Consider the following 22,051-nt stretch of genomic DNA (forward strand, 5'->3'; position numbering starts at 1 on the left):
GGATAATCCTAGCTTCAGGTGTAAAATTGAGTGATAGTAGAACTCTTTCTGACCATGTGTGTGTATGTGTGTGTGCACATGTGTGTGTGCTTGCACATGCTTGGGGTTAGATACATTTGTGCATTCAAAGTACTGTACTGTCTTGAAGCCTGATATGGTGCAGCATTCTTCAAATGAACTTAACATAAAAAAGGGGAAGCCTCCTTCTGATTAACACAAGGCATGCTGAGTTGTCACAGTACTCTGGATGAGTTTAGAAACATGGCATTAGTCCCCCTTCGCTGATTTCTTTGATAACTAGAAACAAAAAGGCAACAGTGGGGATGAATTCCACCCTTAACTAGGGATAAGAAAGTCAATGTAGAGGGGCACCTGAAGGTTCAGAAGGTTAAGCATCTGACTCTTGATTTCAGCTTAGGTCATGAACTCAGGGCCCTGAGATCGGGTCCTCCCTCAGGCTCCGTGCTGGGCATGGAGCCTGGTTAAGATTTGCTCTCTCTCCCTCTGTCCCTCCATGCTGCACTCCTTCTCTCTTTCTCTCTGTCTTTCTTAAATAAATAAATAAATAGCCAATGTAGAGATTAGTTTGCTGAGAAATGAGCACTGGAACCAAAGCTTATATATTCATCCTGTATATGTTCAGAAATATTTGGGAAGGATAAAGCAGGGAAGAGATTGAGCAGCATGACACTGTCACATTGATCAAATATGACAGCTGCTTCTAGTGGCGAGGTCAACAGGAAACCCATTAAAAGCCTCTTCTCAAGAATATTTGGCATTGATATTTCAGTTGTGCCCCCTCAAAGTTCACATAATTTTTATGTGAAGGCAGCAATGATTTCGCTTTCCTCCATAACTGCTGAATCAGAATCACCAGATATGTCTGCAACTGCTTATATAGACTAGAACAGCATAAAAATACACTGGTGTATTTTTTCAAGTTATTAGTCCAGGGGAAAATTCTTGTTTTGTGTACCAAGGGATACTGGGTTTATTGGTGAATTTCCATTGCCCCTGGCTTCCTTGAATGTGATAAAGATACAAGTTTTAGAAGCCCAGATTAGCTTGTGTACAAAGAGTAAGGATAGCTGGGGGCCATTGTGCTGCCAGAAATGCACCGCAACATATCCCCTGTTTCTTCTGCCAATTGAAAAGTCACCAACATATTGTCAGAATAGACTCTACCTGCAGTGGAAACACAGCTTACCTGTTTCCATGCAGTAATAAGAGTTATTTAGACAGTTGTCTTCTACATTATCTCAATGTTTCTCATAGTGAATGACTGACAGCTCAGGAGAAGGATCATGACCTAACTGAGGCTTGACTATTATTCATGGTGACTAGAATACACTTGAGAGCATTCAAAAGGAAACCTGATGTGATGACTGTAAGCTATTACTTGAGAAGACTGAATATAACCTAATATAGATGAAGTGTCTGTTTAATACATTAGTCAAATTAGGAGTACTTAACATCTGTAGAAATAAAATAAACTGTGTATAAATGGGAAAAACGAAGGTTGGGAAGTTCAGGCAATTATTTCAGTCTGAAGTAGTAAGTGAGAAGGTTCTTCAAATCTCTTAAAGGATAGAACCAAAGTTCTGTTCCATTTTAAGCTTGTGAACTGAGTATTGTAGGAGGAGAGCTGTTCAAGGCTCATATCTACCCGATTATCTGAGGGGAGGAAGATGTTAGTACCTGGAATAATAGGAATTTATAATATCTTTTAAAATAAAATTTTAATGACAATGCAAGCTTATGTATTTATTTAACAGAATAAGAATTTAATAGTGTAGTGACTGCATTCTCAGTTTGAAAATCACTCAGCCATCCATGGTGCACATTCCATATGCATTCCATATGTTGGACTCTGTGCTGTTTGTATATTTTAAAGAGTCAAGTTTTGTGTGGCTCAACTCTAGGGATGAGAATTTAGAAAAGGAATCAATCACTGTAAAATTCTAGGCAGGCTTCATGCAGGAGATTGGATACAGACTGCTGTTAAGCAGGTGTAAGACACTGAGTAAAGAAAGAAAGAAGAGGAGGCTTCCTGCATAGCAATATTGACAGAGGTACAAATACACAGTATGGAGGAAACAGTAAAAACCCAAGCCTTGGGGCGCCTGGGTGGTTCAGTGGGTTGAAGGCCCTGCCTTTGGCTCAGGTCATGGTTCCAGAGTCCTGGGATCGAGCCCCGCATCAGGCTCTCTGCTCAGCAGGGAGCCTGCTTCCTCCTCTCTCTCTGCCTGCTTCTCTGCCTACTTGTGATCTCCATCTGTCAAATAAATAAATAAAATCTTAAAAAAAAAAAACAAACCCAAGCCTTTATAATAACCTGGCTAATAAAGATACCAATAATACTAGTTATCATTTATTGAACTTTAGATAGCCAGTCAGAGACTTTTAGACAAAGTAATAAGCCAAAGGGAGTCCCGTCAGGCTTTCAGTACAGAAGGCTCAGGCTTCTTTCTGGCACCATCACTCCTTTTTAGGCCTTATTTCCTAGATGGTTGTCTACCCTCAGTGGCTGTTTTCAGTAGGCATAAGCTCAGGGTCTTATTCTAACTCAGTGACACCCATGAGGTCCTGAGGAAAATAGGTGAACTTAAACAGGCAAACAAAGTAAAATCAATGTTTTCCTATAGTTAGTTGGGGATTGAATCTCAAACCAAATTCAGAATTATACAGCCTAGGATAGGCCCAGTAGAAGCTTGTTCTACCCGACCTTGTTAGAAACCAAATAATTTCAACCTTGCTCCATCTTTTCTGAACTTTTCTGCTCTCCAAACCTCCAAACTTTGAGTTCAGATTATATCACCATTGAAAAAGTCAACTGATAGTGTACCTGACAGAGCCCAATAAAATGGGGCCCTTCTCTTCTGTGGTAAAAATATACTAGCAATTGGATAAAGAAGCTATTGTTCATCTAGACAACATTATATTATTCAGTGGATAAACAGTATATTATTCAATTGGATAAAGCTATGGTTCATCTAGACAACAGTGTATTATTCAGTGGTAAAAGGAAATAACTATTAAGACGTGAAGAGACATGCAGAACACTTAAGTGCATATTACTACTAAGTGAGGGAAACCTGTATGTAAAGGCTAGACACTATGTGATTCCAACTAAGTGACATTCTGGAAAAGGAAATCCATAGGGACAATAAAAAGATCAGTGGTTTACAGGGTTCAGCACAGAAGCTTTTCAAGGAAGTGGAAATATTCTCTGTATGATACTATAATGGTAGATGCAGGTCATTAAACATTTGTCCAAACCCCTTAGATTGTACACCACTAAGACTGAGTTCGAATGTAAACTATGGACTTTGGATGATAATAATAAGTCAGTGTAAGTTCATGTATTATAACAAGCTTACCACCCTGGTGGGAAATGTTGATTGTAGGGAAAGCTGTGCACTGATGGGGGCAGGGAAATCTGTGTACCTTTCTCTCAATTTTGCTGTGATTCTGAAACTGCTTTAAAAAAATAAAGTATTTAAAAATATATACACTAGCATTATCTAATGTTTGCACTCTCAAGGGTTAGGAATATGGAAAGTTTTTATTTTTCCTGTATGTACACACATATTTGCACCATTGTATATCGGATCATTTTCTTAGTATAAATCTTTATAGTAAAATTACTCAATCAAGGTATTTCTTTAGACTCATGATATGTTTTGAAAAAATTGTCCTTCAAAAAAACTGTACTGTTCATTCTACCATCAGCGGCATATTTGGGTATTCATTTTACCATATCCTCACCAAAACTACATTCTACCATTTTATAAAATTTACCAATTTGATAGATGGAAAATTATACCTTTTATTTACTTTAGGTACTAAAGTAAAACTTCCTCTGTATTGTGAATTTGGTATTCCTGTCCCTTGCCTCATTAGTTTTAAATTAAATAGTGATATTTATTATAGTATGCTCAAATAGTTATAATTGTTTCACTTATGTGAATTTTCTTATAAATAAATTTTAAAAATATAAGTCTGATTTACCAAGTGCATCACTGTGCTGTATCTTTAGAATAGGAATTTTCTGGAAGGAAAGTTATTGGAAACAGTGCTATCTGAATTTCTGCCACGGCATGCAGACCCCAAGTTCTATGAGAAGGCCAAGTCATAGGCAGGCAGTAATCCCAGGGTCTGGGAAGCTAGTTTAATATCTCTGTCCTTTACTTTCCACATTAATTTAGTTCCTTTATTTACTTTGTTCTATGAACATTTTAGCAACATCTCTACCAAGTGAAGTAGTTTCATTGAAGCATTCACTTTCATTGTTAGTTTACCATATAATGAAGTGTATAGTAACACTTGATGGCCTCTTATGATTTTACAACCTTTGGTAAATTCTTATGAAAGGAGGAAACATGGTAGAAGGCAACAGGCATAGTGAGGTAAAAGCATTCCTAGCTTTTCTAGTACCACCAGGCAGAAACTGGAAAATGGAAGACTGGGAAAGGACAAGACTGGGAAGTGGGCTGCCAGATTTTCTGAAATCTAGTCTGGAGGCAAAACCCTGTTCCCAAGGAATACAGCCCGAGTTGTCATATTGCACATCTCTGGAAGGTGCCATTCTTAGAGAAGGCAATGATAAATGTGCCCTTGGAGTTCTGCAACATGAGAGTCCTTATTGGAGCTAGAGATAAGGATAAGCAAATAAGTTAAACAGAAAAGGGAGAACACATGTTGAGTCCTTGGAAACGAGAAGTCATGGAAAGAGCTATGTAGAAATCTGCAAACTAACAGTGGCCAGAGATGGTAGCCTTTTAATGGGCTGGGTCCAGGGCAGGACTTCTCTCTCTAGGAAGGGGATTGTGAAAAACAAATTTTTAAGCAACTGTGGTACCATAGAAGCTGCTAGGGAAGGTACTCAGACAGAGATATAGAGAGTTAAGTATTGGACTGAGCAAATGATAAAGCCAAGAGCTCAAGACTAGGAGGAATAAAGATGATTCTTGTTGAGTTGAGGGATGTAGCAGATACTATTTACCAGAACACCTTTCCCAGCCAGAATACTCATAGCCCTGATATGCTGATAACAACTCCCAGCTAATCCCCTTCTATGAAGAATTGTTCTCACACAACCTGGAAATTCCTCATCAGGAAGGCTGCACCTCTCCCACCACCATGTATTCCAGAGCATACTTGTGGGATCAGACTGAAACTTCTCTCCAGCTGAGAAATAGCTAGCTTATTACCCAGCCTTATCCTGATTCCCTCCCTCTCTTTCTCATGAGAACACAACTCAATAAATAAGTAGCAAAAGAATCTTTGCCTTAGGTTTTACTTCTTGGGAACTCAAGCTAGATAAGATTTGTGGCCTGGAATCTACTACACCCTAGTTAATAGATTCAAGATTCTAAAAACCTTTCCAACTTTTCCACTCCACATCAGGTTTGATTGTGAGGCACTTTTCTCAACTACTATCAGCATTGGACCCTTTCAAGGTATCTGCTAAAATGAAGATTCCTGGGCTGTATCATAAATCCACTAAAAAAGCATCACCATTGTTGAGGCTCAGAGTAGCCTGGGAGAGTCTCACACACTTTAAAGATTAATAGTGATGTTCTAGGGCTTGGAGTAAGAAGAAGTTTATTGATGAAAATCAAGTAGGTGGGGCAAATGAAGAGAAGTGGACCACAGGAGTTGGGCACCAGGCTGAAGCAGAAGTTGAGGGTTGAATGCATAGCTATCACAATGTAATACAAATAAGAGGAAACTCAGTAGTGAAAGCAACTTTCCCAGAGAGGGATTCATAACTTAGATATATCTACCAGGGAATTATGTTTTTTGTATTTTTCTGTCACTTCCTTGACCCTTAAGATTCCTCCTTATAAAGTAGAGATAGTGAGACCTTCTACCTAACAACTTACATGCATGTCATGGAGATAGACCAAAAAAATGTGCTAGGTGCTTTAAACCAGTTGGAAGAAAGGACACTACATAAATACAAATTTTAACACCATTGATAACTTCCTGGCTGAGTTTCAAAACCACAGTCAAGTTTTGAAACCTTATAATATTCATGAAGCTATAATGAAGTTCAAGAGGCTTCAGATTTAATCTTCAAAATGTCAGTCATTGAAAGGGAAGGCAGATAGTACCTATAAGATTTCCATGACTGGAGACTCATATTTGCTTTAAGGGTAAGACTGCATAATGGATAAGTTTTCTCATTAAATTTTGGTTGAATTTCTAAGGGAAAAAGCCTTTCAAATGAAGAAAAATTCTGTATACAGGAATTCAAGCAAGAATGAGGTGCGATCATATATCACCAGGACCATGGAATAGTCTTGGGCTAACAGAAAATAAAGTTGTCAAAACAAAGGCTTCAAGCTTATGGTGATTTATTAGTGGGAAACCATGAAACCATCTCACACTAATAGCATGTGAAGATGTGGGTAATGACACATCTGGTGCTTTCTATCATACAAAACCACTGCAGTACAGCATACCCACTTTCCTTAGGACTGTTCCACATCCAGCCAGACATAAGCTGGTGGGAAGCATGTATGAGAGGGAATAGCAGATTTTCATTCTCGTCTTAGCTTATTTATGTTGATTCTTTTTTTTTTTAAAGATTTTATTTATTTATTTGACAGATAGAGATCACAAGTAGGCAGAGAGGCAGGCAGAGAGAGAGGAAGTGAAGCAGGCTCCCTGCAGAGCAGAGAGCCCGATGCGGGGCTCGATCCCAGGACTCTGGGATCATGACCTGAGCCGAAGGCAGAGGCTTTAACCCACTGAGCCACCCAGGCGCCCCTTTATGTTGATTCTTATTTAATGCATCTGTAACTCAGTAACAAATTCTGGCTTTGATATCTCCATATATACCCAGGAAAAAAAGAGGGCCAACTTTCTAGACATTGTTTGAGAAAATTTACATGGTATTTGACGTTGCGTGGCTATGTACAAGGTAGTAAATGTTTCTGGGTCCGGCTTCATCAGCTTACAAAATAATTTGGATTCTAATTATGCCCAGATGTTTATATTAAAGGTAATCCATAGGTGGAGAACGGGGCCACTCAGTTATAGATGGCTGTTGCTGGCATTTAGCAAAGAGGACTAAAGAGTCCAACTTTCTGGTCACTGGTTTTCACCTTCTCGTTTCCCAAAACTCACACAAGTAATTAGGGTCAGATGTACCTGTGCATTTCACTTTTTTACTTCTGTTCATTCTTGTTAGAAATCCTAATTAGCAGTGAAATGGTTGAAGGAGAAGTGAGCCAAAGAGAGAAAGAGAAAAATCAGTCTGAAGAACAAAAATTTTAAAACAAGAATGGGTGATCTGACTTTCTGCATTGTGTCTTTCTAGACTTTGTGTGTGTGTGTGTGTGTGTGTGTGTGTGTGTGTCTTTCTAGACTTAAAGGAAATAAATACTGGAAAGATAAAGAATGAATCAGTGATTATTTTCTTGAACTCGGTTAAAAAATATGACCAGTAATAAAACATGGATACAAGAATTAGCTCCTCAGGATTTAGACTTTTGTCTTTGGATTCTTTAGATTCATTCACAGCCATTGCAGCCATTGTTTGCACCCATATGAGGAGGAGTTTAACTCCTTCTTGGGAGCAACACATCCTCAATGGCAGGACGGGTCCCTCATCAGGAAACCAGAGTCTTTCCTACCAGCTGAATTCTACCCATGACACCAGAAGATTTAGCATCTATGTTTGCCCACATTATCAAGAAATGTAGTACAATCTATTTCTAATTCCTTTCCTGACCATTGTCCCAAATAATGTATAGAGAAAAATATTAAGATTTAGTGAAGCATGGCTATCAACAAGAAACACTTTTTTTTTCCTCCCTATTTGGTAATCTAGAAAATAGATCCTACAACTGAGAACTGTAACAGGGATGGGGAGAAACACTTGTCACTCGTATCAAGCGAGAATCCAAAATAAGTAAGCACATATTTGAGGCATATCAGTGTCTGTTAAATGCCAGGAACTACTCCTCTGAGAGATCACATTCCAAGCCTATTAGATGGCAGGGGTAACCAAGATCATTTAACTGAAATAAGAAAGTGTTTTTTTAGAAGACAATATGCTCTGAAAATAGATAAAAAGTAATAGCTTTTAACTTTTTGTGGTAAGCACAATGGCCCCCTGCAGGTGTCAAAATCTCTGCAACCTTTGAATGTTATGTTACATGGCAAAGATACTTTGCAGAGATAATTAAGGTTAAAGGCCCTTAAAAATAAAGGGATTTTTCTGGATTATCCAGATGACCCAATCTAAACCACATGAGTTTAGATGCAGAAAAATGTGGCAAAAGGATATTGGAGAAATTTAAAGCATGAGAAGTACTCTACTCCTCTTTGTCAGAGTGTCCATATGGACAGTGTGAAAAAGTATGTAGAAAACTTATAGGAATAACTGCTGGCTGACAGGTAACAGAGAAACAGGGACCCCAGTACTACAGCTACAAAGGACAGAATTCAGCCAACAACTTACATGAATTTGGTAAGGATTCATCCCCAGATTCTTATGAGATGTGACACGAGAGAACTGAGCCAAGCTATACTGAGCCGTAACCTACGGAACTATGTGATAATAAGTGGGTATTATTTTAAGCTGGTAACTGTGATCATTAGTCAAGGCTGATACACATGGTATATTAGCCTCCATCCACCTACAGAAAGTAGATAAGAGACCCCCATGGAGAATACAACTAGCTTTCATAAAATCAACCATCACAATAAATACTGTAGTGATCTAAGGAATATTTAAGAAATGAAGAAATATTTATTTATCTGAAATGTTAACTGGACAGTGTGCTGTCTCCACTCTAATTCTGTGATCTTTTCTGATTTCCAAGTCATCAGAGACACTGAAGAACTGCTTTTCAATCAACCTGCTGACTTTAAGGCCGTCCTTCAAGGGCAGTTGTTGCCCAGACTTTATTTTTTTACTCCCATCATCTCAATTAGACTATAAACTTCTTTGTGCACAAATATCAGTTTATTAACTTTTTGTACCCCTTAGCATAGCATTATGCATTCATACAGTATTAGGGATATGATAGCACAAATAAATATCTGATAGATTTATTTATATTTAACCCCAAATAGGTGATGGATCCTGCCTTGTTACAGAATATATGTATTAAGCCCTCTTTGCTCTGGTCAAAACATCAAGAAATTTTAAATAAAGCAGCATTGTAAAATAAAATAATTAATAGAGTGGAAATAATAGCAGGTTAAAAATGTAGTGTTTAGATGGGGGTAAGAGAAGGAAACAAGAAGAAAAAAGATTTTTTAAAAATCTAAGATAAAATTGAGATTTTAGGAAAACAACATAGCTATAACATATAAGGGTTGGTTATGTATGATATAAAATTTATAATGTAAAAAAGATAAGTGAGGATGCCTGTGTGGCTCATTAAGCATCTGCCTTCAGCTCAGGTCATAATACCAGGGTCCTGGGATCAAGTCTTGCACAGGCTGCTTGCTCAACAGGGGAGCCTTTTTCTCCCTCTGCTTGTGCTCTCTATCTCTCACACACACAAACAAATAAATAAAATCTTTAAAAAATATGTTTAAAATATAACATTTTAGGGGTGACTGGGTGGTGTAGTCAGTTAAGTGTGTGTCTCTTGGTTTGGGCTCAGGTTGCGATCTCAAGGTTGTGAGATTAAGCCCCACATTAGGCTCCATACTCAACTTGGAGTTTGCTTAGGATTCTCTTTCCCTCTCCTTCTGCCTCTCCCAATAATGCTCTCTCTCTCTCTCAAATAAATAAATAAATCTTTAAAAAAATAATTTTTTAGAAATGTTACATTTCATCTCAAGCTCAACATCAAAGTCAAAGCTCTTTACCATTTCTTCCAAACACTCCTACCTTGTCTCACTTCTCTGCTACTCGGTAGCAGGAAACTTAGTGTCCAGTGGCCTATCTAGGATGGAACAAAGAGGTCAGGTGGCTGGGGGTTCAACGGTTCCCATCAACGGCTGAACTCATGACCTTTCCCAGCTTCTAGCACCTGGAGCATACATAGCATAGACCCCTCTCTATTGGTCAGGGGTGGTGGAGGGAAAGCCCTCCAAAGAGAGAAGTAATTTTCTGGGACTAGGTACAAAATCTCTGAATTATGCCAGTGATGTGTTTCAAATCTATTTTGTTTTTCAAGCCTATTATCTGTTTTCAACAAATCCAACTGGGTTCTGAATTTCTTATCCATGCTTAACTCCAAAAGCTTAGACTTCTGATATGGTGCTCATATCTAACTTGATACTGTTCTTGGGAAACTTGCTAGGCAATTGTGAAACTTTGGTCACTGTGACTTAGGTAGAAATGATAGCAGGGTTTTAAAAATTCATGGGTAAAGGTTAAAGGCTAAAATTAAATGTGTAGTATGACTTTTCCATTAAGAAACAATTTACCTGAGTTTCTAATAATCAGAAAATCTGATTCAGTTATTTGTATACTGTCAACCATATATAAGGAGAGATTCTTATTACCTAGTTCTTTTTAATCTGGGGTTTTTTTTGGCCCTAGAGATGATAAAATTAGTGGAATCATTGAAAGAAAATATCAGGATTTAGGTAATACACAAACTGAGTTATTCTAGATTGTGAATTGTCATAGAGGATATAAAAAACACTTTTTTCAGTACCGTGATATAGGGAGACTTTTAATATAAGTCTCTGTGAACCAAGACAGAATGAGTTATTTTCACTGCTCCTTAAGGATTTCCTTGCAATATTTGAAAGTTCTTTATCTTTGCCTCTATAGAGTGTGTTTCATATGTTATGAAACTTATTGAATTCAGAAAATAAAATTGAATAAACTATTTGTAGATAGAATTAGAACTAGTTACATGTATAAGGCTGGAACAAGTGGACTTGGCTTTTCCTTCCTCTAAGACCAAATGCTGAAAAGCATTTGAGGATTAAACATGCACTCCTAGACCTCATTATCACAACCCTGTTAGCGGTCTGTTTTGTGTTGCAGGCAATGAAAGCTTAGAAGAAAACTATGTACAGGACAGTAAGATGGGGTTTGTCATCAATGCCATCTACGCCATGGCTCATGGGCTGCAGAACATGCACCACGCTCTCTGCCCAGGCCATGTGGGCCTCTGTGATGCCATGAAGCCCATCGACGGCAGCAAACTCCTGGACTTCCTCATCAAGTCCACGTTCATCGGTGTGTCTGGAGAGGAGGTGTGGTTTGATGAGAAAGGGGATGCTCCTGGAAGGTAAAGCAGTCTTTTCTATAATGTGTTTGAATACCCATGTGGTCCTCTCTGAGCTGAACAGATGGCAACTCTGGTCCCTTTGGTTCCATGGTTCCCAGGTGTCGTAAGGATAGATACAACTAGAAAGGTCAAAAGATGGGGCTAATCTCAGATGGAAATTATGTTATAAAACGTTGAAAACTTACTGGTGAACACCCACAATCCTATATTCTTCCAGTGCTACCCTCTTATCCAGCTATTACCCTGGTCCTTCCCTCAGAATGCGTGGGACCTCCTACAAGCCCAAGAAATGGAAGAAATTATACCTGAGTAGCAGGGTCCTCCCTGGCAGTTCTAGCACCAGATCAGCATCTTTCTGATTGATTGGTCCCAAGCCATGCTGGTTGTGTAGTATTTTAATAAGAGCTTAATATATGGGGCTCCTGGGTAACTCAGTTTGTTACATGTCAGCCTTTAGCTCAGGTCATGATCCTGGGGTCCTGGGATCGAGTCCCGCATTGAGTCCTGCATTGAGCTCCCTGCTCAGCAGGGAGACTGGATCTCCCTCTTCTTCTGCCCCTCCTTCCTGCTCATGCTCTTTCTGTGTGTGTGTGTGTGTGTGAAATAAAAAAAGAAATGAATCTTTAAAAAAGAGAAAAAGCTTACTATATGAAGAGAACCAAGTCCTCCTCATGTATCCCCTTTCCTCGGGCTAACTTATGTTTCTGCTAACATGTGTGTTGAAACAAAAAAGAAAAGAGTTTTCTTTCTGCTGTCAACTCTCTGTGGCTTTCAAAGAATTAATCAGGAAGCAAAGAAAAATGAAACCTAACAAATATATATGTTTTTCCCCAAGTCATTTTATATACACTCTGTTCTGCAATAGCTGTTTTTATGATATGTTAGCTCACATGTGACTGATAGAGAATGATGTCAGTTTAAAGAGCAGTTGTGTTCGTTCATATGAATTTTTCTAGGCAAGGGATAATCAGAATCATGGGAAAAGATTAAAGTCTGCTATAGGAAAGAAAAAGGCCCTCAGCTTGGCTGCTATACAGTATACCCACAATCTTGGTTGTTTTTTGTTTTTTTTTTTTTTCCTTCTCATAAGCCCTGTTATCTTTCAGTATATGATTTTACGGAATGAGAAATTTTAGGAAAGCATATGTTGTGTTAAAATGGAACATCAAATCATTTAATCCTCATTGCTAGAGGCATATCATTATCCTCTTTTACAGATGATAAACTGAGTGTCAGAGAAACTAAGAAACTCACCTAAATTCATGCAGAGATTCGCTGGTAGAGGCAGTGCCATCTGAATCTGACGCTTATAATCTTTTTGCCACATCACGCTGCCTTTTAGCTAATCCTAAAATTAGGCAAAGATGCTGGCAGCCTGCTTAATGTCATTTCAAAGATACTGTTAGAGACTATCTGACCCTAAGTAATTCTCAACATATCTCTTCCTTCATATAAGCTTAAAGTTCTGTGTGCAGTGCTCAGACAACGTTCAGACAATGACGAATTTATCCGATTCCTTCCAGGCTGCCAGTTAGGTAGGAGGAGATGTAGATCCAAATGTGAGTGGGGTGGATAGAATAATTTAGGGCCTGGGGATGTGGAAATCTTCCAGGTGCTGGGTACTCTGGGAAACAGTACCAGCAGGAACAAATGGACCTGAGATTCAGAACACTGAGCATTCTCTCCTTCAAGCCCATGGTTGTCATCCTGGGTTCCACTGGAAACTAGGCTCCCTAAACTGTCAGATTTGGAATAGAAACTCTCCTTCATGATTCTCTAAGGCAATGTACACAGTGTGCACAGTATAGGACCAGATGCCTTTTAGACACTCCATACATACGAGTTTCCTCCTGCTCTCTTTATTTGCAAGTTATCCAAAATATAGGCACATAGTTTTAGTTGTTTTTCCTCCACGTGTAATTACATGTTCAAATTATGAGCTTTCCCCTGGGTTCCTTTTCAAGGATCATTTCCTCATGCTTGAAACTGGTCAGCTTAATCTGCGCTCAGTTTCTGTTTTAACCACCTCCCTCTGCTTGCATCCCCTCTCATACCACCATTCATGCTCTTGGTCCCTCTTGTAATTATTTTAGTTAATCATCATGCAACATAAACTGCGTGCATTAAGAGGATGCTATACAATTGTAATTTACAGCATGAAGATATTCCAAATAAATGCCAACATGCTGAGGAGGGACTCTGGGGTCAAGAGAAAAGAGCAGTGTTCATTAACACACATAGCACAGGGGAAGGCTTTTGTTTAGTATCACAGTTTTTTCCCTTGGTATCTTTCAGTATTTTTGTTTTTTTTCAGTATTTTGGCTTTTGGAGCTTTTTAAAAATGTGTTTTCATGCCAAAATGTTATGAATTTTTCAGTTTCTAAATGCTGATAAAGTGTGAACTGATTTCTCCTATTGAAGAGCAAATGAGGATTGAAATAAGACTTAGGAAACTTGATGTGAGGGTGCCTGGGTGGCTCTGTGGGTTAAGCATCTGCCTCCTGCTAAGGTCATGATCCCAGGGCCCCCCATCGCATCAGGCTCCCTGCTCAGTGGGAAGCCTGCTTTACCCTCTCCCATTGGCCCTGCTTGTATTCCCTCTCTCACTGTGTCTCTTTCTGTCAAATAAATAAATAAAATCTTTTTTAAAAAGGAAACTTGATGTGGTTTTGGAATATAGGTGAGATTCAGTGGGGTGAGGTATGGAGCCCATGACAAGAAAAAATTGTTCAAATGTCTCTGGTGCAAAGTGGTAGTTTTATTAAAGCATGGGGACAGGACCCATGGGCAGAAAAGGCTGCTGCCCAGGCTTTGTGAGGAGTAGCCGATTATATACTATGGGGTTGGGGACTATAAGGAAAAGTGAGGTTTCAAAAGGATTTTCATATGTGAAAGAAGACTCACAGGATACCAGAGACCTTGCCTTTATCAAGTTAAGGTTGTTTTTCCCTCTAACAAGGCATTAACATAAGATAGTTGGGAGCTTCCAGGAGGAACATTGCACTCTGCCCACTTCAAGTATCTGTCAATGGGCTGCAGGTTATAAGGACATATAATTGTATCTAAATTTCCTTCTGGAAGCTAGGTTATTGACAGAAATGCTTTGTTCTTGTAGATTGCTAAAACATTTGTAAACTGGGGGAGACTCATGTTTTACAGGATTGTGATCTCTACAGGTTAACTAATTGTTTTTTCTTAGCTTTAGGGCAGGCAGTAGTGCCTGAGGAATGCCACATATATCCCTTCTTGGGGAGGGGTATTGTGGGTTGTCAGCTTCTACCTTGTCCTCAGCTTGCCTTCTGTTTCCTCATCAAACTGATTTATAGGAAAAAGATACCATAAAGCCAGCATTGCACCAAATATTTAAGGAGAGTCAACAACAATATGGGGTACAACATAAAAATTAAAGGAAATGAAAAAGGAAATTATTCACCAAACATTCACAATAGGTTCTATAACCATGACTTTAAAATGCAAAATTTTGGAGATGTAGATTAGCATCACTGATCCTCAAGATGAGTAGGAACTGTCAGCACAGGGTTTATAGCCACTTGGGTATCCCTCAGAAAGCTACTCTGCAGAACATCCTGGGATGGCTCCACAACTAGAAGAATGAGAACCTTTATTTCTCAGCCAAAAGTCAGGACAGCAAAGAGATTAATACTGTGCTCCAGGTGTGCTGTTTTTCCTTTTCATCTGGTAGGTTCCATTCTCCTGGAAAAGTAGGGAAGAAACTTCCTTTCTTCTCCCAGAGTCCCTTTCCCTTTAGAGAAATTGCCAGAATGTGGATGTGGAGAAGCCACTAGCTATCCTGTGGTTGGCAGAATGCATTTGCATGTTAAGAACAGACAGAAAAGCCAACAAAGGATAATAGTTGTCTAGATAAAGAACTAATCCAGAAAAAGCCAGTAGGTTTTGGATGCCCACTGAGATTAACGATAGCTTCCAGGAGTGCTGGGCTAAAGAGGACTCAGTCTGAATCTGGTTAGAGAGAAAGAATTGCAAAATGGATTAGGTAAGGGGGTTGGGGGTTGGGAGGTGAGGAAGAGGAATACATGTTAGGTAATTGCCATCTATTTCTCCCGGTCAAGCACAAAGAGCAAGAGACCATGCCTCTAAAATTCAGAGCAGGACACTGAGAACTGCGCAGGTACTGCAGCAAAAAGAATCCCATTTTGCAGAGCAGTAAGGGCGAGTCAGGCATACATTTTTGGGAAACTGCCACATGAGTTAGCGCTTACTTGAAGTAAATAGCAACATGGAGGAAAGATTGAAGAATGCCAGAGGATTTCCAATGACTGAGAGATAGACAGCTTTTGTTCCAGTTTTCTTATGGTAATGAATATAACCAGTGTATTTTAGGGCATTCATAGTAATACAAATATGAATGATATAGTGATATTGCCTTACATATGCAATTGTGAAATCGTTTTTTATGTGGCTTATGTTAATTAATCCCTACAAGAACCCCGTGGACCTTTAAGAGTTTAGGGACATTCCTAAGTAGTATAATCTATTGTGAAAATGTTAGAAAAAAGATTCTAGCTTGTGCATTCTAATGTCAAGTCCAGTGCTCTTTTCATTGCTTTGGAGAATGTTCTCCATTGCCCACGCTGAAAAAGGATGAGGTCTGGCCCCCAGAGCACACTCAACTGCAGTGAGCATTTTTTCAAAATGTAGATTTTTGCCGTAGTGTAGCATTGCAGCATTTGAAATTACTGGAATAACTGACGCCGATTATTTAGATTCAGAAATGTTTGTCCTAATCAGGGAAGAGACCAGTTTAAATGTCAGTGCTCAAGATGTTAAATCCCCAACATCCTTGTTAATTAAAGCTGTGTTTCTCAGATTTCTTGCTTTATTAGCACCTTAAATAGGTTCCAGACTTGGTAAAACTCACTTCTTTTAATCCAGCGTAATGAAAATGACAACTGAATGTGAAAAAGGACATTAGAATGAAAGTAATCAAGTTAAGAAATTAATGTTCTCAAGAATCATGACTTGTTCAAAGAATAAATTAGTGAGTAATGATTTGAAGGAAATGAAAATCAACTCAGCACATATAGGATTATTTGGGGGGAGAATAACAGAGAAAAGTATAGGAGTAATACATTCTTTAGCAGATATAGACAATACACAGACTGTAGATGAAACACACATTTTGGAAAATCAGAGGAAACCTTAAAAATGAAATAAAATATTGACAGGCATTAGGAAATGTGATGATTCTTGCTCTTATCTTCCTTCTGGTGTGTCTGTTTACCGAATTTTTTCATTTTCTGCGTCATGTCTATACTCTCCAAGACACACATGTTGTTTTCTCTGTAGGTATGATATCATGAATCTTCAGTACACAGAAGCTAATCGCTATGACTACGTACATGTAGGAACCTGGCACGAAGGCGTGTTGAACATCGATGATTACAAAATCCAAATGAACAAGAGTGGAGTGGTACGGTCTGTGTGCAGTGAGCCTTGCTTAAAGGGTCAAATTAAGGTAAGCTGACCACAGATGTATTCTTAGACAGGAAGAGGCCACCTGCATGAGCCTATATAAAGAAAAACAGACATTTTTCTTAGATAACACTGCTCAGAAAGGGTGTGCCAAGCTTTCTGCTTTTGTGATTGTGTTTTGCTAAAATTGGGAAAACAAAGAAAGATTAGGAAATGAAATAGGCAAACCATTCAAATATTTAAGAATAGTCCTTATCTGAATTGCAATGATGAGCCAGAATCTTCAATCCAATATAGAAAGCAAGGGGACAAATACTTGAATTACAAATTAAAACAGAAGTAAATGTGGAAACCAAAACCAGTGATAATGCTTAGTCATAGTTGTAGCTATTGTTAAAGAAAGCAGAAGCTGAACAATACAAAATAAGTGCATAATAAACATAAAAGAAGTTGAAATGAGCTAATGCAGAAGCTGCTTATCAGTTATCTTTTCACCACCACATTTTTAAATTTTTCCTGAAATTGGCATTTACTAGCCAAGAGAGAATCCTCACTTCCTAATTATTCTTAGAAGCTTTTTTTTTTTCATCAGTCTGGGGCAAGTGAGTAACCACGATATTGCTGTATGCATAACAGTAGAGTAAATACACATCAAATATCTAGCCTTTGGCTGGGCAATCTAGAGAGAATTCTTAGTAAAGAAGACATGGCAACAATGCTCCCTGAATTCATGCTATTTAAAACCAAACTAGATGATACACTAGGAAATGGAGTGTAGGGCAGTGATTGCCAACTGGCAGGAGGATGGATTAAATGACCTGCTAGGTCTTTCCCCTCTCTAATTTTCTGTGATTCAACTCTGGGAGCAGACAGGCTGTCACATAAATGTCACATAGCACAGCTGGGCTGGAGTAGACACCGTGGGAGGTGCTGGCCCCTCCAGCCAGACTGCCCCTCCAGCCACACCACCACTGCCCTTCTTGGGAGCTGTGGACCGCCCCTGCAGGGAGAAGCCCTGACAGGTACACTGAGTGGTCTGGTTGTGTGCGGAAGTGCTAGTGCAGAAACTGGAAGAGCCTCACATCTACTGGTCAGTGAAGGCAGAGGATTTGGAAACCGCAACATCTTTTGAAGAGCTATTGTGATGAACTCAAACTCTCAGTGATACCGGATACTTTGAGGAAGCAATAGACTTCTGAGACAATTCACCCCAGTTTGTTTGATTGATAGGTTGATTGATTGCATCTTCATTTTTTTTAAATGGAGTATGGTTGACACACAAAGTTACATTCATTTTATTCACCCTAGTTTTAGATGTCTTTTGCCTTCTGTGCAGATGTGATATTTAAAGTACTTAATTATTGTCATGACAACTAACCAATTCAACTGGACTCCTTCTTTGTGCTCCTGCCAAGCCCAGGGTTAGTCCTTGGATTGTGGGAAGATATGGGCAAGAAGTCCTGCAAGGTTGGAGTAGTGTGGGGGCATTCAGGAGGCTCGAAGATACCATGAGTTTCCACTCTGCACGGAAGTGTTTCAACAGTGTAAGCATGCTTGCAGCCACACCAGTGTGATCGGCTCCTCCCCAGGAATCCCATTTCTGATTCTTGTCCTGATGAAATTCTTCCACGTGAGGCTATCTGGTGGTTTAAAATCCAGAGGCCTGTAGCTTCTTGACTATTTCCATGAGATGCCAGACCACTGGATTCTATGTTTGTCATCCTTCCTGAATGGTGGGGAAACATGACATCTGAGACAGAGGTCATACCATGGGGACGAAAGAGAAGCCCTGAGCTCATGGACTTCTGTGACTCAAAAAGGATCACATGTCTGGCTCAGGCCTTTCCAGCTTGTGTGGTAGCATTGTTTATGCTGCACACAACCACTGTAAAACAGTTTATGGAACTAAAAGTTGGGTTTTTCAGAGTATAAGAAAAACAAACCAACCAACCCTGGCAAGAGAAAACTAATCATTCTAAAGATTCTCTGAACTCCAGCCCCCTTTCACAATTCCCTGCTATTGCTGTGATTGCTGGCAGGCCATGTATGAAGCCTCACATACCATATGGATTCGGATTTGTACAGTCCAGAAGAAAGGCCTTTCCTCCCTGAGTTCAGAGGAAAGGCTGTCTGCATACATCTCTATGCCTAGATACTAAAGTATTTCTGGCAACACGTTTGCATTACGCCCATGCAGTGTTTGTTATTGAAGAAGATCCCAGAAATCATTGCGGAGCCATTACAGAGCACTCGCTATAAATGCAAATCTCTTGGGGTCTAATTTTAGAAATATTTTGTACCCTGCAGGAGGAAAATATGCCTGTTCTCAATGGCACCTGGAGTGGAGGTGGGGTGTGTGTGGAATGTTTGTTTGTTTCCCATAAGCACCAAGGGAGGTATGGAAACAAATGAAATCTGAATCCCATTTACCAAATGATAGCACTTAGATTCTTACACCACCAATTTGCCACCTACCAGGCCCAGGAGGCAAAGAGCCAGATCCCTCAGTAGCCACTACAAAGACAGGGAGGAGAGAGGCAATGAGAAAGGGTTTGTAGGACTTGCCCTTGCATTAACTGGGAAATACACTGTTGAGAAAAAGAGTTCATTTTGAATATCAAATGCCATTTAAAGTGCTAAAATAAATGATTTGACTCTTTATGATAACCCACAGAACTCTCTTATGGTAATTTCTCTCAAAGTAGCTAAAAGTCCAGTTTTCTTATGTTATTGGTTTTTAGAAATATAAATATAATAAATTGTAAATATCTTACAGAAACAGAAATTTATTTTAACCATTCCATAAACACAGTTAAATAAGATCAAACATTTTATGGTTGTGTGTTACATTAGTCAGGGTTCAGACAGGAAGAAAGAACCCTTGCCAGGTTGTTTGATAGAAGGAATTTAATATAAGAAATTGGTTATAAAAGTGAAAGAGGATGCCCAGGGCACCTCAGAGGTGACCAACAGCTAGAATCATCTTCACCCTGGGTCAGAGGGACAAAAGGAGGAGTCACAGCTGCTCCTGAGAGCCCTGAAATGGGCATGAGAGGATACTTGGGCTTCTCCTCTCTCCTTTTCTTGGGTCTCCCATTAGGTCCTTGCATTTTGCCAACACCATCCAGAAGACATTAGCAAGAAAGCCTGGACAATGTAGTTCACAGTTTTCCTTGAGACCTTACGACTAAGCAAGGCTTAAGTGCTTGCTAATGCATTACTGGGAAGTAGAATCTCAGAGATGCAAGAATGAAGGGGGAGGAGAAAGGAGCCATGGGAGCATGGAGAAACACCAGCACCATCACCATCACTGAAGCAATGCTTTACTGAGCAGGATGCCACTTCACTGAATACAACTAGTTGTTCAGCCTCACAGAGATCTCTGGACAGGCTGCTCAGACTGTCTACTGGAGCAAAGAGGGGAGAAGGATGTGTGCACCTGTGCCACGCCATTTTCTGCTCCTCTGGTCAAAGTTTGCTCATGGGAAGTAACACCATCTGATCCCTTTAGGCAGCCACTGGGAAAGCCAGAATCTATGTCCTGTTCCATGGTCCTTTTTCAAATTAGAAGGAGTTGGGGGCCAAAGCCTTTTTAGGTCCCCTGCAGTCTGGTCTGGATTTCTGTGTACAATGTACTTCTGAGTACAATGGAGGCTCTTCTGAACCCAGTGATGGAATCAAGGGAGAGACAGACAGGTGGAGGAGCCTGAAATGAGGCAACAGTGATAGAGGCTGCAGTAAGGGTTGCAGAAGGGTCCAGGACTTCCCAAAAGCCAGTGGCCAAGGGCTTAAGAGACAGACTTGAGGAAGAACATCTGAGGCAGCACACAACGTGTGGACAATGGATCTGTGAGCAAACACCAAAGGCCTGGCACGTATGGTGGTCTCCTGTATCAAGTGTGCAGGGATTTTTTTGGTGTGGTGAAGGATAGGAAAGAGCCGAGAAGGGGCAGGAAAGTGAAGGAGAAGTGAGTGAAAGGAAGGAGAAAGGAGACAATAGAGGTCAGAGATGAACGTTTATCAAGCATACTCTTATGCAAGTACAACCATAGGTGCATTACAGTCATCATTTTAATTATTCCTTAAAACAACACTTTTAAAGCTGATACCATGGCCCCCATGAGAAATCTGAGGCCCAGAGAGGCTGAGTTACTTGCCTCAAGCCTTCTCAAGCTAGAGAGTGCCAAAGCTGGGCCCAGAGCCAGCCCGAAGCTCTCATCATCGCACTGCCTCAGGTTGTTCAACTACCTGTCATTAGAGGATATGATGTTATTTCCTACAAATGCAAGTCTCAGTTGCTAAGCCTTTATTTTCTCAGTAGTTGACAATAAAATTATAAATAGAGATCTACTTTAACAGGAATAGAATCTAGAATTGTGGAAGCAATATTAGTGAGGGAGCTTGGGAGAGTTTAATAGAAGCAGGGAAACCAGTAGAGAAGTCGAGGGAAAGGATCCTGCAGATTGTTTTGACTGGCTCTTATTCTTTTTTTTCTCCCCTTAAGTTTGCCTTTGGGTTCTTTACTTAAGAGGATGGTTTTGGAGCTAGGGGTTTGGGCATGAGGAATGAAGAGCCCTGATTCCTCCTATTCTCATCCAGCCGGTCAAAACAGAATTCTGGAGAATTGCGTGAACATAATAGAATACATCACAAATGTATCCTCATTCACACATTCCATATTGTCATATAATAAAATTCATCTTACATACGTATAGAAAAGCCCAGGTACACATATCTTACAAACTACAGGCTTTGAAATAAAGTTAACTAATTTCCTTTCAAGGGATGAGTCGGATTCCTTCCTATTTGTTGGCATTTTCTATTGGAAAGATAAAAGTTTACTTTCAAAAGGTATTAGCAGTGTGGACCTCAGAAAACTCTTTAACTTAAAACTGCTAAAGCCCTTTGCTCAACTTCAGCTTCCATGTCCCTCTGTTTACCATTCCATTTAGATCAGCAAATAAGCCAAACCACAGATTTGTTCAGTATCAAACTGAAAGGGACATGTTCATTTTCGTTGTGATCCAAGATGTCTTCAAAGATGAAAGGACACTCGGACAGTCTATCAAGAAACCATTTACATTGACCTTTAATGTAATTGTGTGTCATTAGATTTAATAATGCCATAAGCATGATCAGGTAATGTTGCTAGAGGAGTTTGTCTTTGGATTTTTCCTATAGCTAAGGATTACTCCTTGAGAGAAGTTGCCAATGTAGAAAACTTATAGTTTCTAGTAATATCTTTCTTTAAATATATGATTGCTAATATTAATTTTCACATTGACATTATCACCTTTCAATATAGGCCAGTGATTAAAAAGCAGCCACTTTGTTGTAGATCTTTTATTTCAAGATTCTGCAAAGATTAGGGATGA

General features: G+C 39.5%; 1 protein-coding gene across 4 annotated transcripts in view; it reads left to right on the top strand.

Moving 5' to 3' along the window:
- GRM1 (glutamate metabotropic receptor 1) overlaps window positions 1-22,051 on the top strand; it is a 429,394-nt gene that overhangs the window by 348,390 nt on the left and 58,953 nt on the right. For all 4 annotated transcript variants that reach the window (XM_047735126.1, XM_047735127.1, XM_047735125.1 and 1 more), the window contains exons 5-6: window positions 10,976-11,222; window positions 16,551-16,719. In XM_047735126.1, the coding sequence (XP_047591082.1) occupies window positions 10,976-11,222; window positions 16,551-16,719 (416 nt within the window). The remainder of the gene's footprint in view (window positions 1-10,975; window positions 11,223-16,550; window positions 16,720-22,051) is intronic.

Source organism: Lutra lutra, chromosome 6 (genome assembly GCF_902655055.1).
Source record: "Lutra lutra chromosome 6, mLutLut1.2, whole genome shotgun sequence".
Classification (NCBI taxonomy): Eukaryota; Metazoa; Chordata; class Mammalia; order Carnivora; family Mustelidae; genus Lutra; species Lutra lutra.